Raw genomic sequence first — 19,667 nt, forward strand, 5'->3', positions numbered from 1 at the left:
TTTAAATCTGGGTGGCAGACATGAGTATTCACTATAAAAGTCATCCAATTTTTCCATATGTTTGAAAGTTTTCTCAATAAAACATTCTTCTTTTTTTAAGATGGAGTCTCATTCTGTTGCCAAGGCTGGAGTACAATGGCGCGATCTCAGCTCACTGCAACCTCCGCCTCCCGGGTTCAAGAGATTCTGCTGCCTCAGCCTCCTCAGTAGCTGGGATTACAGGCATCTGCCAGCACACCCAGCTAATTTTTGTATTTTTAATAGAGACGGGGTTTTGCCATATTGGCCAGACTGGTCTTGAACTCCTGACGTCAGGTGATTCACCTGCCTTGGCCTCCCAAAGTGCTGGGATTACAGGCATGATCCACCATGCCCAGCCAATAAAACATTCTTAAAAGATACTCAGCCAATTCTTAATCATAAGAGACAGTAACACTAAAGAAATCTAGAGACATTTCCAAACCTCTGGATTGGCCAAACTCTGAAAAACTGATGTTAAAACAAGTAAGCATACACATACACAGGTACCCCTCTACAAGTAAGAATAAAGGCATAAGATACCAAAATGTTAATAATGACTGACTGGGGAATAGTGGATTTTTATTCTTCATAGTAGTTTTCTGTTCTTTCTTTTCTTTAGTTAAAATGCATTATTTTCAATAAAAATTTTTCTTATATATTTCAACAGATCAGAGGGACAATTGAAAAGGTCCAAGATTGGACTTCATCCCAGAGTGCAGTCACAGAATCCTGAAAAGGCTGGGGACCTTACTTTCTTCCAGCTGATAACACATCTAGTCTTCCGGGGCAAAAGATGAAGGACAGAAGCAATGATGGGAATCAGTCACATTAATATTGATCATATAAGGACAAGAAAGAGGATCGTTAAGCTGATCCTCTCTAATTCTCATAGTGAACATCCTTAAAGGCTTCATAATAGTAGTCTTATCCCCTCAGAGTCTATCTTTGGTATCTATGGCAACAGCAAATCTTACCTGAGTGAATCTGTTAAGGAAAGACCTGGGCAAGCCTTTCCTCCCACCTCCTTGTCTAAAGGGATTCTGACACCCAAAAATCTTTGTCTTTTCATGCTGCACTTGAAAGCTCATTCCTAACTCAGGCACATAGATTTCTCCTCGGTGGTCAAAACAAGCATTGAGTCCTTCCAATACAGACTGAGAAGCCAGGTTAAGCTATTTAAAGAAGAAAGTACATACATTTGTCTCAAATATATTATACAACTGCAACAAAAAGCAGGGGAATAATATGCAGCAAATAAAGCTAGAGTTATCTTCAGAAAGGGAATTTCAAACAATATTGATAACCTTCTGTATTTTCGGTTGAGTTATGGTTGGTTTGTCTTCATTCTATTATTCTTTTGTTTTTGAGACAGGGTTTCACTCTGTCACCCAGGCTGCAGTGCAGTGGCACAATCACAGCTCACTGCAACCTCTACCTCCAGGGCTTAAGAGATCCTCCCATCTCAGCCTGCTGTGTAGCTGTGACCACAGGTGTGCACCACCACATCCAGCTAATTCTTTTTTTTTTTTTTTTTTTTGGCAGAGCCAAGGTCTTGTTATGTTGTCCAGGATGGTCTCAAACTCCTGGGCTCAAGTAATTCTCCAACCTTAGCTTCCCAATGTTAGAATTACAGGCATGAGCCACTGTACCTGGTCCAATTCTATTATTCTTTATTTCCCATGTATGTTAGAGATTTTGTCTGGTATTTTATACACACACACACACACACACACACACACACACACGTATATATACACAAACATATTAATAATCTTTAAACTGAATAAATGCTCAAATTAAATTTTAAAGTTAAGAATCTTCTCAAAAGTTAAACTGTATCCATTATATATAACCTATATTAACCTGCTCTCTAAGTAATAACTTGCAGAAAAACTTGCCAATACATAGATATTTCATTTTCACAATCTGAGTTTTTAAGATGTGTAACACAAATTAGCCAGGAGTGGTGGCTCACGCCTGTAATCCCAACACTTTGGAAGGCCGAGGCAGGTGGATCACTTGAGGCCAGGAGTTCAAGACCAGGCGGGCCAACATAGCGAAACCTTGTCTCTACTAAAAATACAAAACTTGGACATTGTGGTGCATGCCTGTAATCCCAGCTACTCAGGTGGCTGAGGCAGGAGATTCACAATTCACTTGAACCTGGGAGGAGGAGGTTACAGTGAGCCGAGAACCCACCACTGCACTCCAGCCTGGGCAGCAGACTGAGACTCTGCCTAAAAAAAAAAAGAAAAATAGAAAAAAAAAAAGAAAAGAAAAAGACATGTAACACTAATTGTAGAGAATACATAAGGTTTGCTAACTCTTTAAATACTTTCCCATCTCAAACACTGAACAAAATCTCCAACGGGTTTCAAAGTCAGGATATAAAGTGAGTTAGTACAGCTGATTTCCACCAATTTTGTAAATAAGAACAATTACAAGGGGCTCTTGTGCCAGGATGAAAAGAGCTGAATGTAGGTCTTCAGATGAGTAGTTCAGAGCTCAGGGATGTGAAGCATGTGTGGTTTGTTGGTAACATAGAAAAAGGAGATTGGGAAAATACAAGTTAATAAAATGCAAACAGGCAAAAATCAGAGCACACTACATTAGAATTTCAAGTGTCATGTTTACACAAGCACCACAAAGCACAAACACTTCTGTATATTCCCAAACAGAAGGCCGCTCTTAAATGTGTTTATAAATCTAGAATGTCTTGTCGTCCCTGAATGCAATTCCACTAAATACTAAGTATGGTCAGTAGCCTTCAGCTTTAAAACTAGGCTTTCTCTTTTCCCGGCTAATATATATTCTATCAGATATCTTGTTCAAAAAAAAATCTGAAAAATGGAAAAAAATTCCCTCTCCTTGTTATCCCAAGAATAAAAGGCAGAAAGCAGCTCAGCAGACAGGAGTCCCACAGCACCCACTCTGATGATCAGACCCAGGAGTCTGAACCTGGGGGACCTGTTGCAGCCTGTGTCCAAAGTCTCCCCTGTGACACGTACATCACTCTAATCATTTCAGCTCCACAAATATTTCTAGCCTTTTCCTGAATATTGTACACCCCAAACTGACCCAGCTCCGTATCTCTAGTTGTCAGAGATTCAGTATTTATCATGTCTCATACTCTGCTCTTTCTTCTGATGAATAATTTACCCAATATGCACACATAACAGATCGTTTCCTCATTTCGGTAGGTCATTTCGTATGTCTTTCCTTAGTCTCTCTGGTGCACTAATAAAACATGAAGCGGTTGACGCTATTTGTAAAATGCCTCTAAAATAAATGCAAAAACGGCAAGCCTGTCAGAGACTAAACTAGTGACGATGCAGTTTTCCTCTGAAGGATAACTTTAAACAGTGGGAGAGTTTGTAGGTTTTATGTACAAGGGCCTCTTTTTGTGTATTCTGCCAAGTGACCTTCCTCATTCTTAAAGAAAACTACAGAGGATCTTTTCATTAGAGAAAAGTCATCAGCAGGATCTTCCACTGAGAAATGGATTGTGAAATGGAGCTGTGAAAGGATGACTGCTCCTCACACACATGATCACCATCTTGGGCATGACAAACAGGCCCCTCACCTCATCCAACACCACCCAGTGGCCTGCCTTCAAAGCTGCCAGTAAGGGACCATCACGCCAGGCAAACTCTCCTCCCTTGCCACCTTCAACAGGTAGATCTGCTCCAAACAGGTCTGTGATGTCCTTTGAAAGAGGAAGAAATGGAAAAAAGCCATTATTACTTTAAAAATCAACAGGATTCTAACACCCTAAATCTGAAATGATAAATACTTGGGGCTGGCACCACTACTCTTCCTTCCTACATCCAAGATAGAACTAACCAATCCCAGCTCTCTTTACCAGGAGCCCAAACATGCCCCCAAGAACTTTCCCAACATGCTCCATATATCAATCAATTTGAGCTGGTGCTCTAGATTAACAGTTCTCAACATTGGCTGTACTTGGAATTTAATTGACAGGCTTAAAAAAAAAAAGAAAACAAAATCCTATTCCAAAGGATTCTCATTCAATTTGTCATCTGTACCATATTTTCCTTAGATTGTTAAAAATCATTTTATTTCTACTACTTTTTAAAAAAAATTTTAAGCAAAAAATTAACTGGGGTTATATTATAATAAATACCAAAGTGGATAATTCTCTCTCGAAAGAGAATTAGGATAAAGCATCCAGAGAGAATTAATATTATAGGTGTCAGCAATTAACAAATCCAAAGAAGATTTAGTTTGGAAGGTCATGTTGCTGTGGTCTTTATTATGATATGAAATATCTGAGGATACAGGCCAGGCGCCATGGCTTACGCCTGTAATCCCAACACTTTGGGAGGCCAAGGCAGGTGGATCACTTGACATAAGGAGTTTGAGACCAGCCTGGCCAACATGGTAAAACCCTGTCTCTACTAATACAAAAATTAGCTAGGTGTGGTGGCGGGCACCTGTAATCCCAGCGATTAGGGAGACTGAGGCAGGAGAATTGCACCCCACTGCACTCCAGCCTGGACAACAGAACGAGACTCTGTCTCAAAAAAACAAAAAAAAGAAAAGAAAAATTTGAGGATACTGATAATGTAATCATTTCTGATTAGGCAACTATAAATTGACACAGACATTACTATCTATAGCTATCTCCATCAGCTGTAGGATGACCGAGCTTACCGTTTGCTCTGATAAGTTGATTCTAACAAGGGTATTTCCTGAAGCCTTTGCTAATGCTCCCACCAAACTTGTCTTGCCAACACCAGGGGAACCCTCCAGGAGAATGGGCTTCTTCAGTTTGGTAGCTCTTAAGAGCCTCTGTGCATTCATAGCAGTGGTCCCTGCACTGAGTGCATAGTCTGCAATATTATTCCTGTGTAGGACAGGTCCTTAAGTGGAGAAAAGTAAAGTCATGTATAAGCAGGACATCACCAAATCACATGCATGCATCAACTCAAGATTTTAAAAATCTACCACATGGGTTATCAGTTAGTGAAATACCATTTGCAGTGAAAATGTTCAATCCCTATTTCAATATTTCCCCACTTTTAGATCCATAAAATGCTTTAAAGGAATATCCAATAGCACATTTTCTTCAACAGTGCCTACTACACAGATCTCTCCATCTCCTATACACATACATGTACATGTAAACACACACCTGTCCTTTCACAACCTACACCCTGAATCACTGTATGTACTTGTACAATTTACCTTCATAGTTACTTTCCTAAAAACCAAGTGTAAGCTAGGCATATGGGCCACATGGTTCCACATAATCAACTTCATCCAATGTTTTTGGCCACCAAAACAATTCACACTGTGTCCTTAACCTGTAAGTTAACTGATATGCAGGACTAATAACAGTCTTGTAAGATTTAACACTTGTGCCACTGTCTCTTGGAAGAAGTTTTTGTTTTGTTTTCTTTTTTTTTTGTACACCAGTTTGAAGGGAGTGAGGCTAGGAAAACATTTATTACCTCACCCTTGGTAGCAGAAGCAAGGACCACCCCAGTTCTAGGCCACTAGCATATATCTCCTACACACAAGCACTGAATCCTATGATGGTGGCTTAGAGAAGGGATTTGATGGTTAGATTATACAGCCCATCAGGGATGAAGAGAGAATACTGCTAAGGAGAAATGGAGCTCTGAGGACAGGGGCAAGGGCAATGGAACCTGGACTGGTTATGTTCACCACTGAAACCCCAGTAATTGCCACTGCAACTCCATATACTTCAGGCATTCATCAATCATTAACATAGAGAGGGTGGAGGGACAAGAAACAGATGACTCTGCTACAGAAACAACATCCTGAAAAAGTAGGAGCACCTTAGAAGTAGCTAATCTAACTGCCTCATTTAAATACTTGGTAGAGACAATCTAGTTAGATAGAAAGAGAGAAAGAATTAGAACACAAACCCACTATCTCCTAGACTACTGCATTTCCCATTTACTCATTCACTCATCCATCAGAAATTTTCTGAGTGCCTATGACTGTGAGGCCTAAACGTCAGATGCCAGGGACCGGATCAGGAATGATACATTACCAGCCTTCAAGGGTTCACAAAACCTGTTTCTGTAAAGGATGATGAGGTTGTATAGTTAAGATACATTATAGGCTAAATAGGTCTTTGCAAGCCACTTAAAAGTTTATTGTCAACATTACTAGAGTTTAGAGCTTTACTATAGGAAAGTTCCTAATGTGGGAACCACCTAATAAAAAAATAAGCACTGTATAAGACAATCTATTTACAGATTGAAGTCTCTATTTCCCTCTATTTTTACATGCCAGTTATGTATTTTCAACCATTCACACAATTATGGTTATTCTCAAGTCAGAATCTAACTCAGTTAGTGCAAATATAATCATGACTATTACACATTAAAACTAAGTCACAATAAAAGCCAAGTATCTATGATCTACAGAAAAGGAAAATTCATTTTTTAAAAATCATTCTTACCCCTTGGTATAAAAAATGGATGAATTCCCCAAAGGTTATCTATTCCAGTGAATTCTTTGGCCTTCATTCTGTCATAAATCTTCAACTCATTTTTCTGATATTCTGTAAGTCGTACTATCTTGGCAAGCCTCTTGATTAGAAATTTCAGACATTCTTTTCGTGCCAAAAGGGCTGTACCAAACCCAGAGGAAGTTACCCCTAAAAGACAGAGGATCAGTCCATGAAGCAACAGTACAACACCAAGCTTCACCACCATTCAGCAGGAGCTCTAGCACAGGTTCCCGGAAAAAAGAGGCCTCAGCAAAACTGCAGCCTAAATGTGATTTCTAGTGTAAGCAGTCCTAAGAAAGAAGTCCAACACGCATCCCCCACAATCTATGGATTATCAATTAAGCAGCAAATCATTCAGTAAAGCACTCTAGTCACTCAATGATAAATCAGCCTACATACAGTACCTAATATGGCACTAGTAACCATTTTTATTTATATTTCAAATCTTCATGGCTGAAAAACCACAGTGATTTTTATGACATTAAAATAAACTTAAAATATTCAGGCCCATTATCAAAAAATTACTACTCATGTTAAACATTGGCCAGTGCTTCTATTCACAATAGCAAAGACTTGGAACCAACCCGAATGCCCATCAGTGATAGACTGGATAAAGAAAATGTGGCACATATACAGCATGGAATACTATGCAGCCATAAAAAATAAGTGCATGTCCTTTGCAGGGTCATGGATGAGGCTGGAAACCATCATCCTCAGCAAACTAACACAGGAACAGAAAACCAAACACCACATGTTCTCACTCATAAGTGGGAGTTGAACAATGAGAACACATGGACACAGGGAGGGGAACATCACATACTGGTGCCTGTCAGGGGATGGGGGGCAAGGGGAGGGAGAGCATTAGGACAAATACCTAATGCATGAGGAGCTTAAAACCTAGATGACGGGTTGTTGGGTGCGGCAAACCACCATGGCACATGTATACTTATGTAACAAACCCGCATATTCGGTTTCTCTTCAAATAATCTGATCAATCTTTTATTCTTTAATTCATAGTTACGCCCCCCTTTTCCTTTTTCTCCTTTTTTCCTTTGTTAAATGCCCAGGCATGCCACAATACCAGGCGTTATCAATACCAGCTCACATTCCTTTCCTTATTTAAAAAAAAAAAACTAACTTTCTAACTCATGACAAACACCCCTCCCCCTTCCTCTCCACTTTCTTTTACATGCCCACCTTATCTAAAAAAATTCAAATGTCTAGCCAACCAAAATGAGTTTAAATTATACAACCCAACCCCGGCCAATAAAAGAAAAATACAAAAACAAAACTTGCATCAAAAATAAAGGCTCTCGTGCCCTTTGTTCAAGTGTACTCTCATGGCAACTGGCCAATAAAACACCCCTCTGCACAAAAATAAAATTGCTTTGCTAAAAACCCTTTGTTTAAGTGTTCAATTTCTTTACAATTTTAAGCATGATTCCTAACACATGTATCCCAGAACTTAATTTAAAAAAAAAAAAAAAAGCCAGTGCTTCAGAAGCAAAGACATTTCAGCAGTCTTTACTCTACTCATAATCACCACTTCATGTTTGTTAAGTACCTGGTCTACCAGCTTTGAGAAGTTGCAGTGTATCCTGTGTGCCAATCACCTTTCAAAGAGTACAAACAAAAGGAAAGCCATTCTGAGTTTTAGAAATGTTCTCAGAAGTGATTCAGTAAAATAGCTGGGTCAGAGGCCTGGGCTTGCTCCTTTTCCTATGCCCCTCTATACGAGCCCCTTGTCCCCACCAGCTACCAGACAACATACCTGAACCTATTCCATCTATGTACACCAGGCATGCAGCATGGACGAAAGATGTCACAGTGGAGATGATCTCTGGCCTTTTCAAAGCAGCTTCCTCCCCCATTTTGTTCATGAAGTTAACCCAGGACAGGATATCTCTGATACTGACCACACACTTTCTGCCAAACTCTTGGTGGGTCAGCCAGTCAATGAAATCCAGCATCACTTCAGGTATGTCAGACCCTAAACACAAGAAACAAAAAAAGCATTTGCTGTTAGCGGGAGATCCCAGAACAAAAGTTCATAACCAGGGGCACACAAATGGCCTAAAAGGGGTCTCTGCTCCTTCTAAGCAAAGTTCTGTGAATGAATGTACATAAATGCTGTTTCTAACAAAAGCAGCCTGCAGCTTTGATCAAATTCTGAAAGGATTCATCAACAGCAGTCCATCCCTATCCAAAGAACAAAACAAAACCTTGGGAGTTATAGTTTTAGATACTGACCTGAAAACTGCTCAAAGAAATATTCATTTGATTCGAGTTCGGACACAGTTTTGAACTTCTTTTATAATTATTTTAGAAAATATGCAAATTTTGTTATATCTTATAATTTTACTTGTATTTTAAATAAATTTATTTTTTTCCATTTAATGCAATAAAGAATGTCATCTTTTCAATGGCATGCATCAAGTTTTTTGCTTTTTTTTTTTTTTTTTTTACATCTATTCAGCAATCAGAATTCAGCAAATTAGGGGGGTTCACAAATTTTGTTTCATGAATCAAGTTGAATATTCTAATTATCACAATTTCCTATCAGATAATATTTGTCTCTAAATAAAGAAAATAAGTAATATATATACATTCAAAGTAATCCCAATTAAATTGAGCAGAGTACTTTATAAAACGTCTTAAGTCAACAGTAGACATTTATCTCTAAAGTATGAAGTCCAAAGAATATTTTAAAAAGAAAGAAAAGATTAGAAGGAAGCACTGCTATAATATAAAGCAACCTCCAAAAGCTATATATATATATATATACAGCCTCCAAAGCTATATAGATTGTGATTTAGAAGAAATGTAATTGGTTAGAAGAATACTGATTACAAAAAAAAAAAAACTCTTTAAAAAGAGCTTAAAATGACAAAGCAAAGGGGAAATTCCAGTAACAATGAGGAAACAAATTAAATGCTATTTCAACAACTAGACAGTAAATACTAGTACTTAGATCTACACTTCAGAGAGGAATAAATTCCAGGTAAATTAAAAAAATGAAAATGAAAAAATCCATTAATAGAAATTAAATTATGACCATTTAGGAAACAAGATCAGAGATAAATAGGTTCACATATGTATTTTTAAAACAAATATATAAAGGTAATAGAACATTAAAACCTGTGAAAAATGTAATAAAAAGTATCACCCCAAAAGACATAATGAATACCAAATGCAAAATGATTAATTCATTAAAAATAAAGGCCAGGCACGGTGGCTCATGCCTGTAATACCAGCACTTTGAGAGGCTGAGGCGGGCAGATCACTAGAGGCCAGGAGTTCAAGACCACCCTGGCCAACATGGTGAAACCCCGTCTCTACTAAAAATACAAAAATTAGCTGGACATGGTGGCACGTGCCTGTAATCTCAGCTACTTGGGTGGCTGAGGCACGAGAATTGCTTGGACCTGGGAGGCAGACGTTGCAGTGAGCCGAGATGGCACCACTACACTCCAGCCTGGGTGACAGAGTGAGACTCTGTCTCAAAAAAATAAAAATAAAAATAAAACACAAACAATGTTCCATGTCACTAATAAGAAAAGACAAGGAAATTTTAAACCTCCGCTAAACTAATAAGGATAAAATAATGGATTTCACTATATTTTTTAAAATGAGGCCAGGCACCATGGCTTCTATCTATAATCCCAGTTCAGACCAGCCTGGCCAATATGGCAAAACCCTGTATCTACAAAATACACAAAAATTAGCTGGCCATGGTGGGCACGCCTGTAGTTCCAGCTACTTGGCTACTTGGGAGGGTGAGGTGGGAGAATGGTTTGAGCCTGGGAGGCAGAAGTTGCAGTGAGTCGATATTGTGCCACTGTACTCCAGCCTGGATGACAGAGCCAGACATTGTCTCAAAGGAAGAAAAAAAAAAAACAAAAAACGAGAGAGAGAGAGAGAGAGAGAGAGAACTCCCTGATGGAGGGACTGTGGCAAGCAGGCACATTCACTACACTGCTGGCAGTGTTTTAAATGATACCATCTTTCTGGAGAGCAATCTGACCTTATCTAAGGAGAACTATACAGTTTCTTATCTCCACTTTTAGAACATAACACAAGGAAATCATTGTAAATGATAGTTGTTTTTTTTTTTTTTTTTGAGACAGAGTCTCATGCTGTTGCCCAGGCTGGAGTGAAGTGGTGTGATCTTGGCTCACGGCAACCTCCACCCCTCGGGTTCAAGCGATTCTCCTGCCTCAGCCTCCTGAGTAGCTGGGACTACAGGCGCCTGCCACAACGCCCGGCTAATTTTTGTATTTTTAGTAGGGATGCGATTTCCCATGATGGCCAGGATAGTCTCAATCTCTTGACCTCGTGATCTGCCCTCCTCGGCCTCCCAAAGTGCTGGGATTACAGGTGTGAACGACCGCACCCGGCCGATAGTTTGTTTTAATGAAACAGAATGGTTCATTAAAGTATTGACTATGTACCAATACTTGGTACATTAACAAATGTAATACCGAAGTATTGTTTACAAAAGTTTGAGATTGTAAAAAGCAGTTCATGTGCCTTTCACAGGTCAATTCTTTTTTTAAACACATCAATATCACAGAACCTTTTTTTTTTTTTTTTTTTTAAAGAGATGGGGTCTTACTCTGTTGCCCAGGCTGGAATGCAATGGTATAATCATAGTTCATTGTAATCTCAAACTCCTAGGCTCAAGGGATTCTCCCACCTTGGCTTCCTGAGAAGCTAAGATTATAGGCACATACTACCATGACTGGCTTTTAGAATCTTTTGTTTTGGTCATACTGTGAATATATGGATAATACTACTACAGAGATTTGTGAACTAAAAATACTAGAGAAATTAAGTAGAACCCACAGTGGTATTTATATACTCATTAAGATAATACAATAAATGTAAGTACTACAATTAGGATCAGAATTCAATTTAGAAGGACACTATTAGTTAAAATATTAAATTCGGCCGGGCATGGTGGCTCACACCTATAATCCCAGCACTTTGGGAGGCCAAGGCGGGCGGATCACAAGGTCAAGAGATCGAGACCATCCTTGCCAACATGGTGAAACCCCGTCTCTACTAAAGATACAAAAATTAGCTGGGCGTTGTGGCACATGCCTGTAGTCCCAGCTGCTCGGGAGGCTGAGGCAGGAGAATTGCTTGAACCCGGGAAGCAGAGGTTGCAGTGAGCCAAGATTGCACCACTACACTCCTTGCTGTGCACCACTGCACAGCAAGACTGTGTCTCAAATAAATAAATAAATAAATTCATCAAATCTTAACTATCTTTAAAGAAAATCTAAAAACAAAAAGCTTTGTCTAGTTTCCTGTTTTATATTTCATAATTTTTTAAAGAAGTTTTTATGTTGTGCCTTCCTGATCTATTTCTAGAAAATAAAACTGCTGTGAATTATTAAGCCACTTCCCTTATTCACCATGCTCCCCTTCAAGGTCTCTAATGCCTCCCTGGGAAGTCTGCTGCTGTGTAGCCTAGAAAGCCTGGAGTAAACAAGCTCCTTAAGGACAAGGTGTGGGGCTCAGAGGTAAGTCCTCAGGGCTCCCATGCTTGCATGGAGCACACTGGTGATGCAGCAAGCATGGTCGTGACAGCAGCTGAACCCTCTGTCATTCTTATCACAATCCAAATAACAAAGGAATAAGCACAGCCCATAGGAGATGAAAAGGTAACTTCCTGAAGGAATCCAGCCCCGACACAGACCCAAAAGACAAACCATGCTTGGTTAACGATTTCTGTCTTCAGGCCTGCTTTGGTCTTCTGGCTCCTGCCTAGTTCCCAGCACTTAGGGAGGGCAAAGCAGGCGGGTCACTCGAGCCCAGGAGTTCCAGAGTAGCCTGAGCAACATGGTGAAACCCTATCTCTCAAAAAAAACCCACAAAAATTAGCCTGGCGTGGTAGTGCATGCCTACAGTGCCAAGTATTTGGGAGGCTGAGACAGGAGAATCACTTGGGCCCAGGAGGTCAAGGCCGCTGTGAGCCGTGATTCCACCACTGCACTCCAGCCTGGGTGACAGAGACCTTGTCTCCCCACAACCCCCCAAAAAAGTCTGTATTATACTCCTTCTTTTACTGGAATTCTCACAGTAAATGTGCTGCTGCAAACAGCACACAAGAGTCATGGGTTCTGAGTTCTGAGGCTCTGAGCCTGGGCCTTAGACCAATATTAGTGGCATCGCCTGAGGCTTTGTTAGACAGACAAATTCTCTGCCCCTGCTGAATAAGAAACACTGGGTGTGGGGCCCTGTAAGCTGCACTTCAACAAGCCCTCCAAATGAGTCTGACAACTAACTACAGGCTTAGTCAATTCTTATGCCACTGGGTGACTGTGATATTGGTAGAGACTGTAGAGAAAAAAGGAAGTTCAACAAGGCATGGGGAATTCTGGCCATTCAAGCAGCAGTGTGCGTACCTATAAATGTGGCAGTTCACCGTGGGCCATTCTTAAAAAGAAGTCTTTGCTCAGATGACTAAAGAATCAGTCGTCCCTAAAACACCACAGGTGAGAATGGGTTCCATGCAGATTAGATGCTCTCCACAGCTACTCTACTCATTTTAGAAAATGTGTGGTAGGGCACCTTTAAAAAGTGGAACATAGCCATGAATTCCAATTTCAAAGAAGCAGATATCTTTTTTTTATATTCTTTAAGAATATAAAAAATGATCCAAATAACTATGTATTTAGTCTTGGAACTAGATCTGGGTTCTAAATTTATTCCATTGAATGTCTAAGATAAATATGCATATATCAAACCAACACAGGCTTCAAAAACAAAAAGAACCATATAGTAGGAGTGTTGCCTTTTATTGGATATTTTAAATTGTTAATTCTAGATTATGGATACTAATCTATTTTCCTTATGCTTGAGATTTTTCATAATAAAAATTATTTATTTAATTAATTAATTTATTTATTTTGAGATGGAGTCTGTCGCCCAGGCTGGAGTACAATGGTGCAATCCCAGCCTAATTTTTTTTTTTTTTTTTTGAGATGGAGTCTGGCTCTGCTGCCCAGGCTGGAGTGCAATGGCGCGATCTTGGATCACTGCAACCTCCACTTCCCAGGTTCAAGCGATTCTCCTGCCTCAGCCTCCCAAGTAGCTGGGATTACAGGTGCCCACCACCACACCCAGCTAATTTTTGTATTTTTAGTAGAGATGGGTTTTCACCATGTTGGCCAGGCTGCTCTCGAACTCCTGACCTCAAGTGATCTGCCCACCTTGGCCTCCCAAAGTGCTGGGATTACAAGGTGTGAACCACCACACCCAGCCAAAAAAATTTTTAAATAAAGTGAAAGAATAACATGTTCATTGATGACAACTAAAGAAATGCAGCTGAAATTCTACAGCCATTGTGTCAAGTGGTAATGATGAAAATATGAAGATGGGACACTTTAACAGAAGGTAACAGAATAGTACCATATTCTCCTTGTCTACTTTGTTTCATTTACCTATCTCCTTTCTTCTTATAACACACCATATACACACAGGGCTGATATCCTGTAAGAGATCCCTCAACTCCCAACACAAACCCTTCTATAACCCAATACTACCATCATCACCTGCAAACTCTCACCTTTAGGATCTATTCTGCCCAGACACAATCCTGGACGAAGATTATGATTGATGATCTGAATTAAATCTTCACGGCTTGTGCTTTGAGGGCACCATATTTCTGTAAACCGGTTTCTTAAGGCAGGAGACAGCTATAAGAAACACAAAACTCCAATGTGAATTTTTAAAACTGTAAGGAAAGCTGGAAAACAAGTCTTGAAAGAATGTTGTTAGCTGTTAAGTCCAGCAAATAGTACACACTTTTAAAAATTATTTCCACTATCAGATATAATTAATTGAAGATGTACTTTGTCTTGACTCCTTATATTCCATGACACCTTCCAGTATCATCATCACTTTCTTAATAGACGTGGTCCAGAGGCCTTACAGACTAAGTGGTGGAAGCAGGATTCCAGCCAGTCCCAGTCAAATCTGAACTCTTCCCCTCAAGCAAAGATTCTTCCTTTTACTTTACCTTTACTTTGCATCAGGTACCTAAATAATACTTCAGAGAAAATAAACACCTGTCTTCCCACAGAGAAGGGCAGTCTGATGTAGGAGGAAGAAACTTCTTTTACATAGCTCAAAGAGAGTGTGATTTTAAAAAGTATATATTCTACCTCTTGAATAACAAGAAATTGTTTAACCACTCCAGTCTTAGGGCCTTTGCCCCTGTAGATTCCTTTTCCCACCACAAGGTCAGTTGACACTATTCACAAATGTTTGCAATGCCACATAAGCATCATTATTGGTTTGTCTGATTACTTTGTAATTACTTTCCTTTTACTTGATGATCATCTATCTGGTCTACCACAGAGGCCCAGGAATAAAGAATACGTGTGTGTACCTCATCAGTATCATAGACAACCAGTACCTCTGGTGTCCAGCATCCTGCCTTGCTCTGCTTGTTAGGCATGCGAAACTAAAAAGTAACTTTCCCTTGGGTAAAAGTTAGCAAGCATTGACTTGAGGAAAACAAGATAATCTGACAGCCAAGCTAATATATACAAACTTGAAATCAGACCTCTCTGTGGCATTTCTACTTGCCCAGAAGCCAGTTTTTATATTTTGAATGCGATGTATTTTATTCCCTCTCTTCAGAGCATATCTTGAAGCATAGAGACAATTTTCATCTTATGATACTGAGGAAACCTAGGCCCAATATATCATTTCAGCTACCCACCAAATTACCAACACTCTTAATTGTCTTATTTAAGATCAACCCCTCTGTATCTTCTCATCATCCCTGACCTGTTACATCACTCTCTTCCTAACTTTAACAGACTGGGATCCAACACATAGTGCTGACTTCTCCACTGAAAGGTTTCTGGAGCTGGAAACCAACAAGGTTGTTGGTTCCCAAATATATCTGAACACAACCCTCTGAACATAGGAACTGCCCTCTGCCCTTTACTTTATCAGCAGTCAGAAAGTGACACACATAACCCTTACGAGAACAAATAAGCTCCATCTACAAACCAGAAGAGGGTTCCTGGTTGTGACTTTTTTGTCACTTTAAAACCACCCATGAAAGCAGAGGTGTGTTTAAGAAAGTGGACTGTAAAAACAGAGGTTAAACTTAAATTTCAGATCCAACTTTTCTCATTCATAAAACTACAATAATAACTTTCTTGCAGAGCTCCTGTGAGCTTTCTCAGGGTAACATATGTAAAGGGCTAGGCAAAGTGACTGTAACAATGACATTTCAGGCACATACACAAAGTGAGATATCAAATAAGGAGATATTTGTGTCAGAATTTTTTTCTAACCCAATAATTATTTTAAAATATTTTTGAGTTTTTACACTTTTTACCCACTTTTTACCTAACATAAAATTCCAAATCCATTATTACATACTATATTTACGAGTACCAGTAAGCTGAGGTCAAAACCTAGAAAGAAAATGTGCATCAGTAAAGTTTTACCTCCTTTTTTCCAAAGTCACCCCCAGGGTTCATGGTTGCTAGAATACAAAATTTTTTCCCAGCAGTCAACAGCTCTACTTCACTATCCTTGTCCTCTGGACTGCCTTTTTCAGCTAATACCAGAGACTTTTCTACTTCAAGGACACTAAAAGAAAAATTGAAGAACAGTGAAAAGGGCTTATACAATCTTTCTGTTTTACAGTCTTCAATGCTCTTTAAAAGAAAAAAAAAGTTATCTTCTTTCTACTGAATTTTTACTTTAGTTAATGGTTTCCTATCACAAATTTTAAAATGACTCACTATCCCAATTTCTGTGTAATAATAGCTATTTCTGATCAAGAAAAAAAAAACTTTTCAACTTATAAACTATTAAGGCATTGGTCTTAAAAATGAATAACTTACAAGAAAACAAATAAATTGCATGCATTATCATAATAGCCAACTACTAGAAAGAACTCAAATATCATTGACTGGTGAATGGATAAACAAAACGTGGTATATCCAATACTATTCGGGATAAAAAGGAACAAACTAATAATACGTGCTGAAATAGGAATGAACCTCAAAACATCAATGCAAAGTAAGAGAAGAGAACTTTTATCTGAAATACCCAGAAAAGAAATCTGCAGAGACAAAAAAGAGATTAATCAGAAATTTAGTGTAATGTGCACAAAGGATTCTATTGAATGATGGAAATGTTGTAAAACTGGATTGTAGGCCGGGCGCAGTGACTCTCGCCTGTAATCCCAGCACTTTGGAAGGCCAAGGTGGGGAGATCACTTGAGGCCAGGAGTTGGAGACCAACCTGGCCAAGATGGTGAAACCTCATCTCTACTAAAAATACAAAAATTAGCAGACTGTGCTGGCTCACGCCTGTAATCCCAGCTACTCGGGAGGCTGAGGCACAAGAATCACTTGAACCCGAGAGGCAGAAGCTGCAGTGAGCTGAGACTGTACCACTAAACTCCAGCCTGGGCAATACAGCAGGATGCTGTCTCAAAACAAAACAAACACAAAAACTAAATTGTGATGGTTGCAAAGCTTGAAACCACCTTTGCAAACATTATGAGTGAGAAAAAAATCTAACAAAAAGTTATGACAGTAAAAAAAAAAAACACAAAAACCTGTCCTAACTGACTCCATCTTTCTTCTAGCCTCCAAACTGCCCTTGTTCATTCCTGGGTATAGGCCAAGTAAACTATGGGAGAAATTTAGTTTATAGTTCAACTTTAAAAGAAAAGTAATAGCTCCTCCCCAAAACTAACCCCCTCCTTCATAAAACTAACCAAAAGGTTAAAATTACGGCTCAGGACACAGCCAGAGGTCACAAGATTCATAATTTTCCCAATTGCTCCTATAAGATAACATCTCTATTACAAAACCTATGATTAGTGTTTAAGGTACTTTTCAGACCTTGATTCTGATAAAACGGCTAGCACCACCTGGAATGGAAACCCATACCAAGAAGTGGCTCAACAGGTCTTATGATCCCATGAACTTATTTAGGGCAAAAAGATAGCTCAACTTCCTGTGATTTCAACCCTGTCTCAACAGCATTCCCCATTCTCTAGGCCTCTGACCCTAGCCTCGGCCGGGCACAGTGGCTCACGCCTGTAATCCCAGCACTTTGGGAGGCAGAGGCAGGAGGATCACTTGGGGTCAGGAGTTCAAGACCAGCCTGGCCAACATGGTGAAATACAAAAATTACTAAAAATACAAAAATTAGCTGGGAGTGGTGACACATGCCTGTAGTCCCAGCTACACAGGAAGCTGAATGAAAAGAATGGCTTGAACCCACGAGGCAGAGGTTGCAGTGGGACAAGATCGCATCGCTGCACTCCAGCCTGGGTGACAGAGGTAGACTCTGTCTCAAAAAACAAACAAAAAAACCCTAGCCTCCAGGCCGGGTGCAGTGGCTCACATCTATAATCCTAGCACTTTGGGAGGCCAAGGTGGGCGGATCACCTGAGGTCAGGAGTTCAAGACCAGCCTAGCCAACATGGCAAAACCCCATCTCTGCTAACAATGCAAAAATTAGCTGGGCCTGATGGCACACATGTGTAGCCCAGCTACTTAAGAAGCTGAGGTACAACAATCAAACTTGGAAGGCTGAGGTTGCAGTGAGCTAAAATCACACCACTGCACTCCAGCCTGGGAGAAAGAGCAAGACTCTGTCTAAAAAAATAAACAAACAAACCCCTATCTTCCAAATTTTCAGGGAAGCTGATTTGAGTAATAAACTCCTGTCCTTCCACTTGGCTAGCTCTGCAACTACTAAATTCTTTCTCTACTGCAATACCACTAACTCAGTGACTCGGTTCTATGCATATAGCTTGCAAGAAGAACCCATCATGGGATTATAAACTTACTAAAACTCACTGAATTATACATTTTATGATATGTAAACTATACCGAAAAAGAGAAAAAATGGCTGTTACTACATCAAGATTCATATTGGTCTGAGGTCTCATGATGGCTTATAGCCATGGGTCTAGGATTCTGACTACAGTTCTTTCAAAATATTAAGAGAGTAGGGATATAATTCACTTTAAAAAATAGTTTTGACTTTGGCTCATGTTTTAGCCCTGCCATTCCACGATCCCATCGTTCTGATTATTGATAGCAAAAAAACCCTAGAAATTTAGGAAACATTGAATGCTAAAGCCAAAAGACATGGTAATACATGAATAATTTCAAGCATTTACTAAAGTGCACCTATGAGAAGTATTACTGTGCACAAGATTAAATATCTATAAAAATCACATCAATCACCTGAGCCCAGAAGTTTGAGGCTACAGTGAACTATGATCATGACACGGCACTGCAGCCTGGGGTGACAGAGTGAGAACACTGTCTCAGGGAGAAAAAAAAAATCACACCAACAAAAATATCAAACACAAGGCAAACCTCTCGGGCACGTACCTGTTGAGTCTTTCCAAGACAGAGTCATCGGCCAATGAGATCTCATCCAAGAGGAAAAAGCCGTCCTCCTTCATGGCGTGAACCAGAGGCCCATCATGCCACTCAAAGAGTCTTGATGTGTCAATTTCTTCCTATAATTTGAAAAAGTGGGGAAAATTAAAGGGCAGGTGGCTCCACAGACAATATACATGCAGCTGGCTCGTGTTTCCAGGGGTGAAGTAGGCATTCTGAGGAAAATAAGAATCTGAGAACAGGAGATAGAACTTGCACACCAGAATGCTCGTGAAGGCCCTTGTAGACCAGAGAATATCTGCAGATATGCACATTTAACCAAACCAGAACCCAGCTCCAGAAACCCCACCACTGACTCATGCACAGCTAACTGCAGTTTTTTAAAATAACAGGAACACTTGGTGCTGGACAAACCTTGTCGTTTGGCTTTTGTCTCACTGGCCGCAGGCCACCCAGGAAGTCTGATGTCTCCATGTGTAAGTGGCAGCTGACAGAGTATAATTTCTGATTTGCCAAGGCTGCAAATATCTGACAGATAGTAGTCTTCCCACACCTGTTAGAGATATGCAACTGATTAACAAGGCATGTGTTTCAAATGCACATCCATAAACACCCCCCTCAGCAAAAGAGAAGAACCGCTGTGGGAGTCTCACTGCAGCAGCAAACAGTGCTGGCCAATGTGGAACCTCAACCCCAGCCTCATGGCACCCCTCTACATGACTGCA

The 19,667-nt window shown here is 39.8% G+C and overlaps 1 protein-coding gene across 6 annotated transcripts in view; it reads right to left on the reverse strand.

Moving 5' to 3' along the window:
- Positions 1–19,667, reverse strand: part of MDN1 (midasin AAA ATPase 1) — a 189,084-nt gene that overhangs the window by 82,071 nt on the left and 87,346 nt on the right. For all 6 annotated transcript variants that reach the window (XM_055391822.2, XM_019029484.4, XM_055391823.2 and 3 more), the window contains 9 exons: positions 19,357–19,495; positions 18,931–19,061; positions 16,009–16,153; positions 14,106–14,235; positions 8,301–8,519; positions 6,479–6,676; positions 4,696–4,904; positions 3,605–3,727; positions 996–1,193 (listed from right to left, as the gene is read on the reverse strand). In XM_055391822.2, the coding sequence (XP_055247797.1) occupies positions 996–1,193; positions 3,605–3,727; positions 4,696–4,904; positions 6,479–6,676; positions 8,301–8,519; positions 14,106–14,235; positions 16,009–16,153; positions 18,931–19,061; positions 19,357–19,495 (1,492 nt within the window). The remainder of the gene's footprint in view (positions 1–995; positions 1,194–3,604; positions 3,728–4,695; positions 4,905–6,478; positions 6,677–8,300; positions 8,520–14,105; positions 14,236–16,008; positions 16,154–18,930; positions 19,062–19,356; positions 19,496–19,667) is intronic.

The sequence above is a fragment of the Gorilla gorilla genome, chromosome 5 (assembly GCF_029281585.2).
Source record: "Gorilla gorilla gorilla isolate KB3781 chromosome 5, NHGRI_mGorGor1-v2.1_pri, whole genome shotgun sequence".
Classification (NCBI taxonomy): Eukaryota; Metazoa; Chordata; class Mammalia; order Primates; family Hominidae; genus Gorilla; species Gorilla gorilla.